Genomic DNA, 19012 nt, shown 5'->3' on the forward strand with positions numbered 1-19012 from the left:
TGGCAAGATACGACCCAAAGGGTGTAATTTTGTTTTAGAGTGTACGATATGATACGATCATGGTTAATCCTAATTCCGGGTGCAGTGATGTACCAACCAATGCTCGAGTGGGAGAGCAAGCCAGATGCCGATGGAACGAGGCACAGATGCCTCGTTCCGAACGCCGTTCGCAGGCGCATATCGATATCTTTTAGCAGCTTCGAACGACCCGTCACAACACTAGCTTTGGTTTACATGGCAGGCAGGCTTTTGCTCTTTAAATATATGACTGCCTGCACTACCTAGGCTGTTTTCTAGCGCGTCTTGTGGGCGTTTCTCCCTAGGCGTGCCGGCATTGCGTATAGTGGGGTAGAGTTTGTCAACGCTCAGACGCTGGGTGCCGGCGCTGTAAAATAGGTGAAGCAGCGGGCACTGACGCCCGATTGGGCGACCGCTGTGTCGGACACACTGTCTCGCCCCAGCGGCGCTCGTGCTAAGTCAGTCGTGGCGGGTCATAGCTTTCTCGCGCCTTACGGCGACGTACCTCGTAAATAACAGCACATATGTTTCTGTGGGACTAGTAGCGACCGTAATAGAGCCCGGTCGCATATATCGTGTTTTATTCAATCGTGTTTTTTTGCTAATTGTAACAACGTGTCATTATTTCGCATTATTGGCGGCGCCCCCAGGACAGCAATCGAAGCGGCAACGGGGACACCAAAGCTAGAACCCGAATTTGTCCGTGGGTTGGAGGTCGCCGAGGCCTGCGCGTGCCAAGGGTGTATAAGATCGGCTGTCCGCTATCGCGGACAGCCATTTTTTTTTATGCAAACACCCCCTGGCACGTTTCGGCCTCCGCGACCCCAACCCACGGGCCACCCTGCTTCAGCTTTGATCCCCTCGCTACCCTTTGGGTGCTCTGGAGATCCTGCGCCGCCTGCTTTATTATAACCTCAGGTGCTCTCCTGAGGCCTCCGTTTGCCGGTTACATGTGCCCTGCTGGAGCAGTACTTGTAAAAAACCCAATCTATCGTCGCGACGAAAAAAGCGACCCGCGACTAAAACAACACCAGTCGGAACATTGTGCTTCAGACACAGCGATCACCAAATGGGGCGTCCGCGCACGCTGGCTGCGGGCAGCCAGCGGCTGAGCGCAAACCAACTCGACCGCACTCCGCAACGCCGGCATGCCTGGAGACAAACGAGTACAACGCGCGCTAAAAAACCTCCTCCGTAGCACCCAGGCAGTCATATACTCAAGCAGCAAAAGCGCCTCCGATTTTCTCTCTAGCGCCTGTGCACAAACGGCTGGCGATCCCTCAAATGAACGTCTCGTCATATTGGCCTTAACGAGCTGATAACCCCACAGACGATGCCTGCAGTAAAGATGGAAAAACCCTTTTGTTTCCTGGATGAAAACGGGAAAGGCACTTTCTAAGCAATGGATGATTGCCGTTATAAGCATAGTGTGGCCCACTATTCTACTGAAAATCTCATTGGTATTCAGGACGATACTTCTTCTATAACAGTCATCATCATCATTATAGGCCTATTTTATGTCTACTGCAGGACGAAGACGTGATTTTCCCTGTGATTTCCAATTACCCTTGTCCTGCGCCAGCCGATTCCATACAACACCTGCGAATTTCCTAATTTCATTGCACCACCTATTGTCTTCTGCCTTCCTCTACTGCGCGTCCCTTCTCTCGGTACCCATCCTGTAACCCTAATGGTCCAACAGTTATCTAACCTGAGCATTACATGATCTGCCCAGCGCCATTTTCTCCTAATGTCAATTAGAATATCGTCTATACCCATTTGCTCTCTGATCACACCGCGCTCTGTCTGTCTCTCAAGGTTATACCTAGCATTCTTCCATCACTCTTTGTATAGTCCTTAACTTGTTCTCAAGCTTCTTTGTCAGTCTCAAAGTCTCTGCCCCATATGTTGGCACCAGTAAAATGCACTGATTATACACCTTCCTTTTCAACGACAATGGTAAGCTTCCAGTCAGGAGCTCACAATGTCTGCTCTATGCTAACCAACCCATTTTTTATTCTTCTATGAATTTCCTTCTCATGATCAGGGTTCCCTGTGATTAATTGACCTAGGTAAACATACTCCTTCACAGACTTGATTACGTAATGCCTAAGAGTACACAATACTATACAGGGTGTTTCAGCAAACTTTAGCCAGAGTTAAAAAATAAGCCGATGCACTCTAAGACGACATGACCAAATGCATGTTGCTCACTTTTGTATGTAGTGTCACACTAATTTTTGTATTTTGTTTAATTAGACAAGATTAATTAACTTCTGAAGCAAGAAAGCTAGGAAAAAAATTCCAATTAGAAAGCTGCATTGGCATATTTTTTAACTCTGGCTAAAGTTAGCTGAAACACTCTGTACATATAGATTCCTAGGTACCTAAGTTAATGATGGCTGACAACATTCTTGCTACTTAATGTGAGATTTCTGAGCATGAGCAGCACCATCCCTTTTTGCACAAAATTTGTAAGCATAAAGCTTTGTACTAAATTTTTTTATTTAATTTGATATTCAATTCAATATCTACTAGTATTCAGTATTTGCACACCCTTAGTAAATTATTGTTATGAAGTAGGTATGTACTTGATAGTTCAGCAGGTAGAGGTAGTTCAGACAAACTAAACTAAACCCTCCCCTCCCCCCCCCCTCCCCCTACCCCACGCCTCGGTGTCGTAAGTTGACAGGTATGGTAAATCTTTAACAATCAAAAGTACTAGTTGTGCAGACATATTCAACGTTTTTCAAGTATGTAAATTTGATGTTATCATGCAAAGAGTTGGCAAAGGTAATTGTATTCTCCGCCAAAGGTGACGGTGCCCGTGAACCAACTGTCAAGTTGTCCAAATGGAGGGCAAACAGTGAAACAGAGAAATGTATGTGTGGGCAAATGCAACACCTTTAATGCAGAAATGGAGTTACGGATCCAGACTGCAATTTGTTCACAGAGATGTATAGAGCAACAAATCATACAGTATCCTGCAGAATTCACACCACATACCAAGGTACACAACCTGTGCTACAGTGTTTGATGGCCATATTTGACAACTGACAGAAAAGGCATGAGCGCCCCTCCAGCGTAAGCCAATGTCAAAAGAAAGGAAGGTTTCGTGCCTATGGTAGCATCAACCCTGGAAAATGTTAAAAGCAAATAGCGTTTTGGCGACATTCCTTTGCACATCTATTGTCATATACAAAGAAAACAAACATTCTGCAACAAAAACTGCCAACTAGGTATGTCCCATCATGTAGCAAGTTCTGTTCAATAAACGTTAATACTATTTTATTGCCAGTGGCAAGCCTATACAAAAGTAATGGCACTAGCAGAGTGCACTATAACAGCTTGTGGCATGTGTTGAAACATCACACCAAACCACAGCGCAAAACAGGAGACAAAAAAAAAATAGCCTTGGTGTAATGATTTAAATGCTTGATTTCAGTTATTTTGTACCAGCCACATGTTCACATTTACTGTTAATTCTTTCAGCGGCCTAGCCAGCCTTGTTAATGTGTAATCTTTATTTACATAGGGAATCTGTCAACATAAAAACTCAATGAGTATATAAATATGCAGCCACAACATGTGGTGGACAGGGTTTCAGACGACACAGCCATCGCACTGGATGGCCGTCAAAATGATTATGGTCACTGCAACACACGTACAGATACCTCCTACAGCGCTCCTTGCAATGTTGTGCAGTGGTGGTGAAAAATAAATAAGTTACGCGAGAAAGTCAACCTATACACAAGACAACTCCTGCCCTGCCGAGCCATGGAAAAGCATCCTCGAGCCTACATGGCCACAAGAGCGCTTCCCAAAAACAAATAAAAACAATACCTTTACATTACCGCGCAAGATGGCCATTCATGTGTCTGCTTGAGCATTATGCAATGTGTACGTCCTAAAATCAGAAGATTGTGAGTATGCGGATAAAGGAAAAAGAAAGCGATTATTTAAATGGAAAGTAGAATGGAAACGCCATTTTGCTTCATGTGACAACAGCGCTGAACCGCATGAAACATGAGGCACAGTGAATGAAGCTTATTCAGCAGCGCATATTTTGAGGACTACAACAAGAATTTACCCTGGTTGCAAACTAAGGTCCAACTCACAGATGAGAACAGAATGAAGACAGGACAACAAATAGATGAACAAGAGTGAGGTAAGATAAACAAAAATCAAGGAATTGCGTGTACACCTACGCTTGTCAGGCATACAAGTTAGCATGCACGAGGTACAGAAGACGCTACCCAGTCTCCCTGCTTTTGCTTCCAAATCTAAAGGGACAGAAGAAAAAAAAAAAGAAAGAAAGAAAAAGAAAATGGCAGGTGTGGTGAGCAGCGACCTGAGTCGATGCTTTACGAACCAACAGCTAACATCAACAACGAGGCGCAGAAGGCGAACATACACACTCTCTCTCTCCATTTTTTTTTTTTCCCTTGCGAATTGGCCTTGAGGCAGTCATTGTACAATCCAGCAATTGGCTTATTATCGCCCATCTGTGAAAGAGCATGACATGCACAGACCTGTGAAAAGACACGCAGACAGCAAAGCGCAAACTGGCATTTACCAAAGAGTGCTGCATTCCTGATGTCCCGAGAGTGACACTAACTCGGTAGCCATTTGTGTTAAAACAAAGCATCCTCAAGGAAGAGATGGTCACAGGCTATGCGAAATTCGCCGGCAGCGTGCGACAAATGCAGCTTTGGGGAGGGAGCAATGATTGTACTAGTGATGGACATGTTAAGGTAATCCATGATGAAACAACAGGAAATGGGAGGGAAACAGGAAACATTCGGAAGCACTGCAAGAAAAGATGCACTGCAGTGACAGCCACTGGCACGTGAGCGTTATTTTTTCTCCTAGTGCAAATTTTTTTTTCCCCAGACCACTCTTGTAAATGAATACAAGAGTCGTGAGCAACATGCACCGTCTTCAGTTTTTTTGCAGGCACTTTCCCCAGTTCTTTCATGTGTTCCGTCTTCCTCCTCACTCGCAATCGATGAACAAAACACAGAATTAAAACACTAAATGTGCCACAAAACAACAGAGCCACTATGATGAGAGACAATGAAAAGAGAAAGACATCATCAACGATGGAGGAAGACTACCCCTCTCGCAATGTAAGTGTGCCAAAAAGCTGTGACAGGGCATGAACTTAAATGACAACAATCACCTCCCCACTGTCCTTACAAACATGTGACCCTTGCTGCTGCTGCTTCTCAAGTTTCTTCTCTTCTTTTAAATTGTCACAAAGCTGCCACAGCCCCAAAGGTGCTAAGAGGTGACAAAGTGTGCCGCTGCTCTCTCTCTCATCACCAATGTTCCTGTCACGGGCACTAAGTACCTCACGGGGAAGAAGCACACTGTAACAACCACAACCTTGCTGGACATCAGCCTTGGCCCAAGAAAGAAACAAGAGACAATGGCTGCGCTCATATGTGTGCGCTTTTCGAGAAAATTAGCGTACAGTATTGAAGTAAAAAAAGTGTGTATAAATATAGCACTATGTATATATATATATGTATATGTTATGTATACATGTAACAAAAAAAATGCGGGGCCACAGGGAAACAAAAACAAAGCACGCGCGAGAGAGAGAGACAACAGACATGTCATGAGGAGTGGTGATGGTGCATGTGTAGGTAAATGGTAAAGCCCTGGGATGGGTGGTTGTTTGTGCCTGATGGCAGTGGAGCGAAGGACATGGGAGGGTCAAGGGGTTCAGGAGGTGAGCTCCTCCCAGCGGCTCTCGAAGAAGTTGCGCATGTTGTGACCTGCCTGGCCCACCGGGGAGTCATCCTCATTGAAAGTCTCACAGTTGTCAAAGATGAGCCGCACATCCAAAGCAAACTCGTCCTTGCACTTGTACCTGCACATGCAAAGAGGGGATAAGGTCTTCAGGCTTCTCCAAGAGTCACACAATACAACACAACAATAACTCAACAGACAAAAACTCAGTAGCCCACCAAAACTGCACCTTATTCCATGGTGTGATATACAGTAGAACCTTGGTGATCCGTTCCTGTTATGTACATCATCCTGGCGCCCACATTCGCAATCGAGAACAACAAAATGACCCAACAAAGTTAAGCTCGTTTTTTAACGGTTCACACGTTCCAGGAAAACAAGATTTTTCGGCATAAATTTTCAGTATGTCGCCAAACTGCAATCGTATGATACGCTTTCCGGCAGCTAGATCCCACGTGAACAAGAAAATGAGCGAGGCATGCGCGATCGAAAAAAGTACATGGCTGCCCGCCTCAGCAGCTTCACCACAATACTTGCTCGCCCGTCTCACATGAAAATGCCGGCACACACTCAGTTTCTCATTTTGGTACTAACAAACCTCCGTGGGTCGTCGGAGGTGGCATTCACATCTATCACTGCCAATCGTATTGTGATAAGCATCTTCACCTATCTGTTTCACAGCACTTGGTACTGCAGGAAACATAGCGTACGCTTTTAATAGGCAATAACCGAAATGCACCGCCATTCTTTGTTGCAGACTGCGATTATGTATGTTTTTCGACTGCAAAATCTGATGTGAACAAGAAAAGGCGTGAGGCGCACGCGGTCGGGAACACTGCCACACACGTAAATGATGGTGCACAGTTTCTTATTCCAGCACCAGCAAATCTCCGCCCAAGTCGCCGCACTCACAGCTATCGCCGCCAAATCCACTGCGATAAGCAGCTTCACCTATCTGTTTTACAGTGCATGGTGCGCAGTGCGATTGGTAGCGTACTGCATACTTTTTGTAGGTGACAATTGCACTGCCATTCCCGGCTGAAGCCGGCGCGATGTGGGCATCACGTTTCACTTCGGCGGCATCAGGCATCACTACCACCTCGATTTCGTTTCGGTTTCTCGTCGCCCTCTTAAAACACCATGCAATAAGAAAATAAAAAAACACGTCTTGGGCCGCCAGAGCACCACCAGCCCGACGTGCGTGGGGTCTCGTGCCGCAACAATCAGCGCGATGCTTCGCATTACGTAGATGTTAGCAATAGTTGTCCGTGAAATTTTTTAATTACTTTGGATCATACATTTTCCCAGTTAGTATGTTTATTTCTCACAGCTTTTTCCAAAATGTATGGACGACGTTCTACTGTACTACTTAGTTTATAGGCGTTTGCCCATGCAAAGGATAATTTGGGCAAGTGATAGAGCACTCTAAATGTTGCGATGGTGGCAATAATGAATTGTGAGCAAAGAAAAGAAAGAATAACAAAGCTTCAAATGTACTACCATCACTTAACACAAGTGTGGGAACTCACATTTATAATTACTCACATTTAGAAAACAAGTCACAGGAATAGGCTCAAGCAAACAGAACTCAAGTCCGGTAATTCAAAAGTTCTGGGGTAGTGTCCTTGAATGGTCACTTTCGGGGATATGATCACTTTTACGACATTTTATTTATTTTATTTATTAAAGGGACCCTGAAACTATTTTGACGATTTTCTACAAACATACTGAGTCGTTAGAGTAGGTCCTTCTGATCATTAATTGACACATCTAAGTGCCCCACGTAAAGCGTGTAATTTATCATAAGGTTTTAAAAATGCACATCGCTGCCGATCGCAGCGCACTGCTCAGTGGAATTTTAAGCCGCCCCTACCCATATGACCGAAATCACCCATACGACGTCATTGGGGCGAGCTATCCAATTGGCTGACCAGGGCGCGTGATCGATAATTTTTCCAACTTTATGGTAAACAAATGATCTTCGTAATAGTTGAAATGTTAGTTAATTTGTTTTTATGAAAAGAAAGTAACATAAAGTGAATGCACAAGAACAATATTTCAGTACACTTAAGCACTTCCGGCACACAGCAAGTGTCGTCTGCTTGTGTTACAACGTACTCCATTTTGACGAGAGCTCCGCGGTCAGAGTCGGTCTTAGTCTTTTCGCGAGCACTATGATTCGACTTTGTTGCCTTGTGGACTGCAAACGTAGCGACTGGCAATATGTCAAGCTGCGACATCGCGTCCCTCTGCAAGGCAGCGTACGAGTGAACTGGCTGCTGCGCATCGGGCTGCCGCTATCCGATCAGCGCCAGGATTTGCACGTTTGTGGCCGTCACTTTGCACCGGAAGATTACTAACGCAATAGCGTTTCGCGAGTCCGGTATTAGGGCAAACGCAAGCGCAAGGGGACAGAGTCTGGCCGCTTGACTGTGCCATAACGGGATGAGCCATGAGATAAGGGCAAATGTGAATGGTCTGCACGGTGCAGCCACCTGGTGGCACAGAGCTCAACCACACACAGTAGCAGCAACGAAATGTATTTTTCTTTGCTGCTGGTGTGTATTTTTCGCAGTAGTGTAATCATCAACACGTTGTTCTTTATAAATGTTTAAAATGTTTTACACTTGGTTAGAGCAATATTAGCGCTTTGTTTGGCTGGTTAAGCGCCGCGCCAAAAAGTGTATGGACCGTGCAGACCGATCAGGCCGCTCACGTACGTCTACGCTAAAGTTCCTTCATCAGCTTGAGTTTATGCCTCCAGTCATTTGCCGAAATGACCAGCTTGCCTGTGGTTAACGGAATACAAGACACGTTCGGCGCTACGACAGAATGCTCGCAACGCACGCTGCTTCGATAGCTCTCGCTTGGGGTCGATGGCCAAGCGGCTAGCGGCGAGGTCTCGCGCTGGCGGGGGCGAGCTCCAAAACAACCGGAAGTGGACGATGTGACGTCGCATCGTGACGCAAGCCAGTGAAGGCGGAGCTTAGCACCGCTCGCTCGGCGAACGAGTTGAGGAGGAAAAGCATGGCTAGGGAGGAGGGTAACTTCTAATCGCTTGTAGCTCCATTAATACGCAACGGTTCACTTAAATTGTGGTGCGAATGTTCTACTTAAGCTGTACCCTACGCGTCTACAAAATTTGTCCGAACCGTTTCAGGGGCCCTTTAAGGAACCCACAGCGCCAAGGCATTACAGTGAGGGGGGGGGGGGGGGGGTACAAGAAGAAATATATACGACACCTCTGCTCCTGTACAGTGTTAAAAGTGATAACAAAATAGGAAAAACAAAAAAAGCGAAAAAAAAAGGCAAAGCCCTTAGCAATGCACATCTACAATCTACAAGATCAAAAAGAAAGCATCATTTGATTCAACCCTCACAACATCACTCGGCAATCTATTCCATTCTCTAATGGTTTTAGGAAAGAAAGACATTCTAAACAATTCAGTTTTTGTCGCAAATTCACGGACCTTAAAATCATGGTCAACACGATTGGATCTATAAAAAGGCTCTTGCACAAACTAGATCAACCCAAACAGCTGAATAATAAATAGCATGGAAAAACTTCAGCCTCAACTTCTTACGGCACGTGTCTAGTAATTCCCAGTCGAGCGTTTCCTTCGTACGCGATGCACTGTATTGAGCTCCGCGTATGCCATGCGACTCTTCACTGGATGTATCGGCATCTATGGCCGACAGCCATCCCTGCACAGTGCCGAAGAACGCTGTGGCCCACAGATGCTGGTGCATCCAGTGTCAAGTCCCACAAGCTCTCACAAAAGCAATCATTCAAGAATGCCCCACCTGGTATCTGGACCCCACAGTTAAGTGTGCATGTATGGTAATTCATCAGCTTCAGTAACAAGTAGGCTGAAGCTACTTCTGCGGGTGGCTATGGTTACATTGTAAAAATGAAAATTTCAGAGGACAATGTATCAATTTCATGTCACAGTGGTGCATTTAAATGCACAACTGCAGGGTCTCAGAATGTAGTGTCTTGCCTAATCTTCCATGAAACAAGCGAGAAAACTATCACTGTTACATGTACTGCTGGTGAGGATGGTCAGGCCATTTATGCTTTTTGTTCGATGGAGCTGGCATATGTTCTTTGACTGCTTTAGCCAATCACTGTGAAGCATAAGGAAACCATTCTCATGATACACTCGACTGGTTGCATTGCAGTGCTCTAGAGCACTTTTTCAGTGGAATGCTTTACAATTAGGTGGTCAAAAATGAGTGCTTGGTATCTATCCATCTCGTCCATTCAGAGCGCCAGCCTCCAGCTCAGAGTGCATGGAGGCACTCTCATTTTTGTTCTCGGAGCACGATCCAAGATACGGCAGATTGCCAGTGATGTGGCTGCTTCAACTTCAGTTGTTAGCATGGTACCTGGTGCGGACTTTTTGGTGACAGTTTCCTGTGTGTATATAGTTAATGACCCATTTTTCTATCGGAAAGGGGCCACTGCCCGGAAACACAGTACGTATTATTTAATTATACATGCGGGCACTCGCAACCTCCTGTCCTAGAATGTGCACCAATACAGTCGCCGACCGTTTATTCGGACCTCACGGGGACTGCGGAAATGTCCGAATAAACAGGTGTCCGAAAAAGCAGATTAAGAAAAAAAAATGAAATCCTTTATTTCCACGCAGTTATTCGGGCTTGGCAGTAGGCTTGAAGAAATCGTGAGTGCGCCGTTGCACGCTGTTCCGTTTACGCGCAATCAGATAAACCTGAATCTCGGAGAGGGTCGAACGGTCACTATAGGCGGCTGAAAGCACAGTCACTGCTTGTGCACATTCCGCATGCGACAGCAGCGTAGCACATGGTGCGTCATCTTCCGACTCGGAGTCATCGTCCGGCGGTGCAGCATAGAGAATGGGTGCAGCAGAAACCTGACGAATGATCTTGCCGTCGTCGAGTTCTGCGCATGTCAGTACAGCAGTGTCAGCACCTGTGAAACTCTCAAATGAGACGGTGTCCGGAATCGCAATGCAACCACTGCGCAGGTCTCAGCAGAACTTTTTCCGCGTCAGTAGGGAGCACATCGGAAGGCGACAAATCTTAGGCCCCCCGGCACCCGCACTGTCGGCGCCATTAGACACTTGACGCGATGTTTCCGTACGCCGCGTTGGAACACCGAAACCTCGACACAGCACACAAAGCAAACACTATCGTGCCGACACCAGTCGCACAAACGAAAAACGCGGCCTGCTCGCATCGTCGTGCGCGAAAGAAACAAATCAGCTGCTGGATTGTCTTGACATGGCTTACTAAGCTGAAACCGGAACTGCTGTACGCCCATTCTATCGAACCAAGCAGAAACGATGATGATGAGCGGGGATTTCCAGTAGCGCCGCTTCGTGGGGCAGCAAGGAGGCTCCGTTCAAAACAAAAATGGCGTTCAGCAAGTCGAACTATGCACCGGTCAGAGTCGGTGCATGATGCCCTCGATCAAGTTGACTCAAGGAGTGTCCGAAAAATCAGACGAGAGGCTGCAAGGTGTCCGAACTTTCGGCAGTTGTTATACATTATGGTCTATGGGGAGAACGGTGGTGCCGCGAAGCTGACCGAATAATCGGGCATGTCCGAATTTTTGGAGTCCGGAAAATCGGTCGGCGACTGTACATCTGGTAAGTGCCCTGGAAGGCCATCAGAGCTATTTCGGACGTGCCTGTGACAATTTGAGCCCTTGGGGGCAGTAAGAGGCATGCATCCATTTTTTTCAGACTGCCAACATTTTGGACGTCCTCACGGCCCCTAGGGAGTCTGAAAAATCAGGTGTTGAATGTACTGCTAAACTGGTGGCGACCTTAGTGTCTGCCATGTTTGTGTGCAACAGAAGTGCTGATGTGTTTCTGCTTACAGTCTTTAATTAGTCTGACCCAAGTGGCTCCTATCTGGCTCTCTGGCTGCTACCTTGAGCAGGCTCCGCATCATTGCAATCCGTGAAGAGTGCAGCAAGAACCAGGACCGTAATGTTGTAGCAATACCTTCCCCTCAATTCTACGTTCACAGTTCATGGCGGGTGGACTCCATTTATAACGCAGACGGAGTGTCGCTCTGACCACTGATGAAGTACAAGAAGAAAGAGCATCAGAAAAGGCACCACTACAAAATTGTGGCCCAGTATAATGTCCCATAAGTCAGAGCAGGGCATAGATTTCTGCAAGACAGTAGGTAACCAGCCTTTGCAACACTATTTCCACAAAAATCAACTCACTGGTTTGACTCCAGCTTGGAGCGCATGGTGCTGACATCCATAGGCTTCTTGATGAACTTGCGATAGGAGGGAAACTGCTTGGTGTTGACAGGAACAAGGAATGGCCAAGCATCTTTGTGTTGCTCCAGCTCTTCCAGAATTTGCCTGAAAGCAAAGAAAAACGCAAGACGTCTTATCTAGTCATCACTAAAACTGAAGGCATCAAAGGCTTCACACTCTCTACACATACAGATATTTCGAGGTGCACAAAGAGCTAGACAGCATATTCTGTCTTTCCTATCAGCACACAACACCAGCTGGCATTTCACTCTTCTCTTGTAGACATCAACAGCCAACTACTGCACCGGGACCTTTAAGCCTCTTCCTTCACCGTAAAGGCACTGGACCATAGTGGTAAAATACGAGAGGTGATCTAATGACAGCACTTCACGGCACTTCACCAATGCTCTAAGCGCTACACGACTGCTTTGGAGTTGCCGCCGCTTTGTGCAAGGTGGCAGCACGGGTAGTGCGGGCCCATTTGGTCGCTTCACCGTATGTGAAAATGCGTAGCCTAGGGCTACCACGCGGCCAAATGTATTTTGACATCTTGGCTGTTTGAGAAGGAGCTTCCAATCTCAGCGTCATAGATTAGAGAGAGGTTATAGGACACTGAAGTTTTTATAGTGTCAACAGCCTGCTAGCACAGATTTGCTGATGCAGCGTTCATGTGACAACAGCGCTGAACAGCATGAAACACATGAGGCGCAGTGAATTCACTCTTCATTGCTTGCTTATATTTATTTAGTTATTTTCTTTAATAAAGATGGGTGTTAGAGACCAAACTGTGCCATTGCTAAGGGCCCGATGGTTCAAATGAATTATTTTTTTATATGTTCACGATCAAGTAGACCTTTCATGTTAATGATAATTATTTACAGTTTACTAGAAACTTTAGTATTAATGTGTGTTACATGCATTATTATTATTATTATTATTATTATTATTATTATTATTATTATTATTATTATTAATAATGTGAAAGCATTATGTGTCCCATGAGGCAGAAAAGCCGGCTTTGCAACAAGAGGTAACAAAGATCACCAGTCATCAGCATCTTGTATGCTGTCAGTAGTAATAGCGAATTAAAGTTAGAACAACTTAGAGTAAGGTGACTTAAGGTAAACAGAATTAAGGTGAACTAAAATGAATTAATGTGAATTAAAGTAGATTAAGGTTCATACAAATTAGAGCAAGGTGGGTTAAGATTGACTATAGTGTATTAAGGTGCATTAATATGGATTAAAGTGAATTAATGTAGAGTTGTGAAGGATGTGGCAATGTATGACAGTCACGTATCATTTATGTAGCCAATTATTTAGAAAAGTCAATGCTTTCACATTAAAATCATGTAAGGATATGTAAGTAACTCAATTTTTTTATTACTACATTGTTGGAGTGGCTCTTTGTGTTCTTTGGAGGGCCAGCAAGGGGGTTAGAAAATATAAGGCAAGTCACAGTCACTGATTGAAAGTCAGCATGGCAGCATCCATCCACAGTTGGCTTTCATGCAAGCAGAAATATAGCTTCTGACTTGCGGGAAATAATAGCGAGATAATATGCCAAATTTTGAACACGAGATCGAGGATCTCCGTCTTCAAAGCTGTTGTTTGTCTGGGGCAACTGGGAATTAAAATTTGACTTTACTGTTGCCATTTAGCCATATAGGTATCAGTTATCCTTGGAAAATCACAACGAAATGACCATAGCTAACATGCTGCATGATTATGTGCCAGTGAGAATGGGCCATGTATGCAAAAGAATAAATTGAAAAGTGGATGACAAAACTAAAAATTAGGAAGCCGTCAAAATTGATTTAAACTACTGCACCTCAACAACTGGCATAGGAAGTTCGTGTTTCTGCGCCCAGTTGCAACATCATTATATCTGCACCATTTGTCATTGTGCATTGTATGTAACCTTGATTATTCACTTTCTAGAGGATATTACCTGTGCTTGCAAGTACCATGTCAGCAATAAAACTGTTTGGTTCCCATTTCTTTAACAAATTCTTCTGTTCCTTTGAGAGCTCAACAATAGTTAGGCAAGTGCTAATCGTGCTAGCGACCAATTTACTTATACCTCTTGCTTAAGGTAACTTTGTTCATAGGCTCCATACTACGCACAATGACACGCAAGCCAAATATTTTTGACAGTGTACACTCACCGGTAGAAATTTTCATGCATCAGGAAAAATATACGCACGTCGCTCATGATTGGAAACTTGTTCCACGCCGGCTAAAAGCCTCAGCATTATAGTAATAACATAAGCAACCTCTTAATGCAAGAAAATTTGTGATAATCACCAATCATTCACAGAGCAGCGAAAGCTTGCAAAGCACTTATTTAGGCACGTAAGACCACTTCACCACCTGGCAACTTTCATATAAGCTCGAGAGGAGTTGTTTGGCCACCTCTCCTATTCTACCAGTGTGTGCTGGGCTGCTGAAAAAACATACAACTGATCTTGCCATATTAAGATTTATAGCTTTATGCCCCTGCATGCAAGCGTGCCACCTTTCACAGCTCTTTCACTTATTTCTGTCACTTTTTTTTCCATAATATTTGTTGCAGAATCCTTCCCGGGTTAAGATTATGTACTGCATTATGAACATAACCAAAATGATCCAGAAGCAGAAAAAAGGAAGAGGGGAAAAAATGCACCCACACAATTCTATCTCCAGTTGGCTGTGTGCCAGCTAGTGAAAAGCTGTGCCAGCTACTGCAAATTCAAAACAGATAAACTTGATGAATGAAATTCTTGGCACACTTTCTTTGCTTCTTGGGCAATGAGTTTCTTACACGAATACTATATCTGCACCGACACACTCAACCAGCCATTTGCTTCTGTTCCCTTCCAATGACCAAAACTTGCCTGTATTCCAAAGACTTTAAACACTTTAAACATTGTCAAGTCAAAGGGAGAGGCCACACATATAGGCAATGAAGGCTGCAGCTGTCACTTGTGGGGACACTCGACCCTCACGCATTCCCTGATATTGTTTTCCCCACATGGCTCGTGTCTCCTGTAATCCGGCTTTCCAGTATGGCTGTGAGCCAGTGGCAGTCGGTTTAGTTGCAGGATAGTATGAGAGATGGTGCAAGCGTTCCACTACTAATGCCACCTAATGGCGGGGTACTCAGGCGCAAAAGGGGTCGCCTCTTCCTCTTTGGCTTGGCTGGTGCTACGGTTGGTGTGCAACACCCCAGGCAAAAAGGATGCCCAAAGACCATGCCTAATCGAAACGGAGGATGGATTCCTAATTTGCTACGGTTGTCTCGAGTGGTTGCTGGTCTGGCAGGCGCCCTGCAGTGATGACAGGCCCCTTTGTGTGTGTGCGGTTCTGGAGGAGAACCCTTTACACAAACTGACTCTAGAGGAGGACCCTTTCCGCAAACTGTGCGACCAAGGGGAGAACTTTCCGCGAACTGTCCAACTCTTGAGAAAGCATCAGCCGCCCATCCCCGACCAGACTCTGCAGGTTGCCGCCAGAGGAGGCAAGCACGCGCAACATCGCCCAGGAGAAAAGAAGCAGCCACAAAGCAACAACGGGGATGTGCAACATCGCCCAGGAGAAAAGGAGCAGCTGCAACGCAACAACGGGTACTCAGTGCATGTCACGTGACGTTGACGTGAGCAAGATCCCGCCTACGATATTAGTGGGCCTGTTTAAGGGGCCCCACAATGTACTTTTTCAATTCATTCATTCTCTTCTTCTATCACCAACCATTGAATAAACAGTACAAGTTTGGCACTAGAAATCGTCTCGTCCCTGCCTGGTCGCCATGGTCTACAACGCCACACTACCCAATAGTAACGCCGATTGAGGTTGTGGGGATGCGTAACTATCACGCCTCCCCTGAGATCTAGTTTTCCCGCATAGCTCGTCTCCTGCGGCGGTCGGAGTGTTGAAGCGCAGTGCGAGAGGTGGCGCTAGTGTTGTGCTGCAGCGGGGTTACTTAGGCGCGGGAAAGAAAGGCTCTGGCTCTTTCCCGGCAGGTCGGCGCATGGCGTGGACGTCCCGCGCGCGCGCGGCGACCCATGCTTCTGCGAGACCGCCTCGCGTGGCCGCCTTCGAACGCGCCACCGTTGGCGTGACCCTACACGCGAACGACCAGGCGTTGGGATCCAGCATGGGGCGAACATATTCGCTCGCTATCGGTCGCGGTGAGTCGGACTTCTAGATTTCTCGCGCGCCCATCGGCATGCTTTGTGGATGGCAACTCGGCTAGCAGGCATTGATCTATGAAAGGTGCAATAACTGCCCTTGTGACTTTTTGCACTACTGTGTTGTCGTTCCTTTGTCCCAAGAGTACGGAGGAGAAACCCATATCTCCCACAAGGTTCAAGAAACAGGCACCGCAACACTAGGTGTGCAAATGTCCCATGTGCCCGTCGGCATGTTTCATAAGACCATCTCGAGAAAAGTTTCCGAGTGGGGCTTCGGGATGGACGAACACGATCATTTCAATCTGCCACCGTTTGCATGACTGTACACGCGAACAATTAGGCATTGGTACCTGGTATGGGGCGAACATATTCGCTTAATATCCTGTCACAGTGAGTCAGACTTTCTCGATTCATTAACCCTTTGAGGGTCGAATTATTTTGAAAAAAAATTTCCCAGGTGGTCAAATTACTTTATTGTGGATCTTGAACGTACAAAATGTATAAAGTCAGGAATAAATAGTAAAAAAAATTAGGAACAGTATTTTGGTGTCGGCATCACTCAGAACTGCCAAATGTTCAATAGTTTTTCAGAGTGTGGTACTCCTTGAAACACGGGTCTACGCACAGCGCCTTATCGCAGTCTGCACACCTAAAATGCATGTCTGTTCTTCTCTTGGAGCGAAGATTTGTGTTGGCGCACACATGATATCTTCCCTGCATGCGGCTGCCTTGGGCAGAGGTCTGAGGCACCCTCTCGCGTAAGCGCGTTGCCGCAGAGAGCGAGAATACCTCGTGAGCGGTGGTGATAAACAAGCTAAGAGCAGCGCTAATCAAGATAGAAATCAACTTCCGCTACCCCTGCGAGAGCGTGCCGACAAAGAGAAAAATCACATTTCGCGCGTCTCCGTTGCGATCACGCGACGGAACCGAAACCGCAAAAGCGTGTTGCCGCTGAGAGCGAGAATACCTCACGAGCGGCGGTGATAAACAAGCTAAGAGCAGCGGCAATCAAGATAGAAATCAACTTCCACCGACCTGCAAGAGAGTGCCGACAAAGAGAAAAATGACGTTTCGCGCGCCTTCGTTGCGATCACGAGGCAAAACCGAAACCGCTAAAGGGGTGTTGCCGAAGTCTGCGCGACGCGCTGAAGCTAGAAATCAGTTCTGTTTATCTCCCCAAAAAGGTAGCACAAATTTCAAACGCTTCTTGTAAGTCCTAAGAGATGGCAGCACCTCCCAGTGAGCACGGATTATCAGAGCACGTTGTTGGGCGAGTCGGTCGTACATACTTAAGGAAGGGAACTGTGCTAAAAAAGACACGGACGAGTAATGACGCCCGTCCATGTCATTACTCGTCCGTGTCTTTTTTAGCGCAGTTCCCTTCCTTAAGTACGGATCATCATTATGGCGCGAAATTTCAAACGGAGGGTCGAAACCGTACCGGTATGGCAAAGACCTTGCGGGACAGAAAACCGCCGCCGTACATGTACGGCAAAAACCTTCAAAGGGTTAACGCCCACCGACATGTTCTATTTGCAGTAATTCGGCTTGCTGGCCTTATTGTATAAACAGCTTAATAAATACCCCTTTGCTTGTTTGCACTACTGTGTTGGTGTTCCTTTGTCCCAAGGGCATGTTTGAGACACCACACACTCTAATGTACTGTGGACTGCTCAGCACTAGTAGAGCTTTCTTTCTCTACACATTTTTTATTAACTGTTCCAGGCACATGCTTTATTTCCACAAGTTTTCTTTGAGGCATTACAGTCTCCGATTGATTTTTCAGACTCCAAAAATTCGGACATGCTCGATTATTCGGTCTGCTTCGCGGCATCATCATTCTCCCCATAGACCATAATCTACAACAACTGCTGAAAGTTCAGACACCTTGCAACCTTTCGTCTGATTTTTCGGACACTCCTTGAGCCAACTCGATCGAGAGCACCATGCACCGACTCTGACCGGTGCATGGTTCGACTTGCTGAACGACATTTTTGTTTTGAACGGAGCCTCCTTGCTGCCCCACGAAGTGGCGCTGCTGGAAATCCTCGCTCATCATCATCGTTTCTGCCTGGTTCGATAGAGTTGCTACAGCAGTTCTGGTCTCAGCTTAGTAAGCCATGTCAAGACAATCCAGCAGCTGATTTGTTTGTTTCTTTGTGCACGACGCTGCGAGTAGGCCACGTTTTTCGTTTGTACGACTGGTGTCAGCGTAATAGCGTGGTGGTGTTTGCTTTGTGTGCTGTGTCGAGGTTGCGGTGATCTAACGCAGCATACGGAAACATAGCGTCAAATGTCTAATGGCGCCGACAGTGCCCGCGCAGACTGCACTGGGGCATGCCGGCAAGCGGGTGCCGGGAGGCCTAGGATTTGTTGCCTTTCGATGTGCTCCCTACTGACGCCGAAAATGTTCTGTGGAGACCTGCGCAGCGGTTGCATTGCGATTCCGAACACCGTCTAATTTGATAGTTTCACAGGTGCTGACACTGCTGTACTGACATGCGCAGAACTCGACGACAGCGAGATCATTTGTCAGGTTTCTGCTGCGCCGCCGGACGATGACTCCGAGTCAGAAGATGACGCACCATTGCTACACTGCCGTTGCATGCGGAGCGTGTACAAGCAGTGACTGTGCTTTCAGCCACCTATAGTGACCGTACGACCCACTCTGAGATTCAGGCTTATCTTATTGCGCGTAAACAGAACAACGTGCAACGGCGAATTCACGATTTCTTCCAGCCTACTGCCGAGCCCGAATAAGTGCATGGAAATAAAGGATATTTTTTTTTTCTTAATGTGCT

General features: G+C 46.2%; 1 protein-coding gene across 8 annotated transcripts in view; it reads right to left on the reverse strand.

Moving 5' to 3' along the window:
* Nucleotides 1-2902: 2902 nt before the first annotated feature.
* Nucleotides 2903-19012, reverse strand: part of LOC126531595 (bromodomain adjacent to zinc finger domain protein 2B-like) — a 134605-nt gene continuing 118495 nt past the window's right edge. For all 8 annotated transcript variants that reach the window (XM_050179186.3, XM_050179180.3, XM_055071281.2 and 5 more), the window contains 2 exons: nucleotides 12002-12145; nucleotides 2903-5896 (listed from right to left, as the gene is read on the reverse strand). In XM_050179186.3, the coding sequence (XP_050035143.1) occupies nucleotides 5749-5896; nucleotides 12002-12145 (292 nt within the window). In that variant the 3' untranslated portion in view covers nucleotides 2903-5748. The remainder of the gene's footprint in view (nucleotides 5897-12001; nucleotides 12146-19012) is intronic.

This window comes from Dermacentor andersoni, chromosome 5, assembly GCF_023375885.2.
Source record: "Dermacentor andersoni chromosome 5, qqDerAnde1_hic_scaffold, whole genome shotgun sequence".
NCBI classification, from domain to species: Eukaryota; Metazoa; Arthropoda; class Arachnida; order Ixodida; family Ixodidae; genus Dermacentor; species Dermacentor andersoni.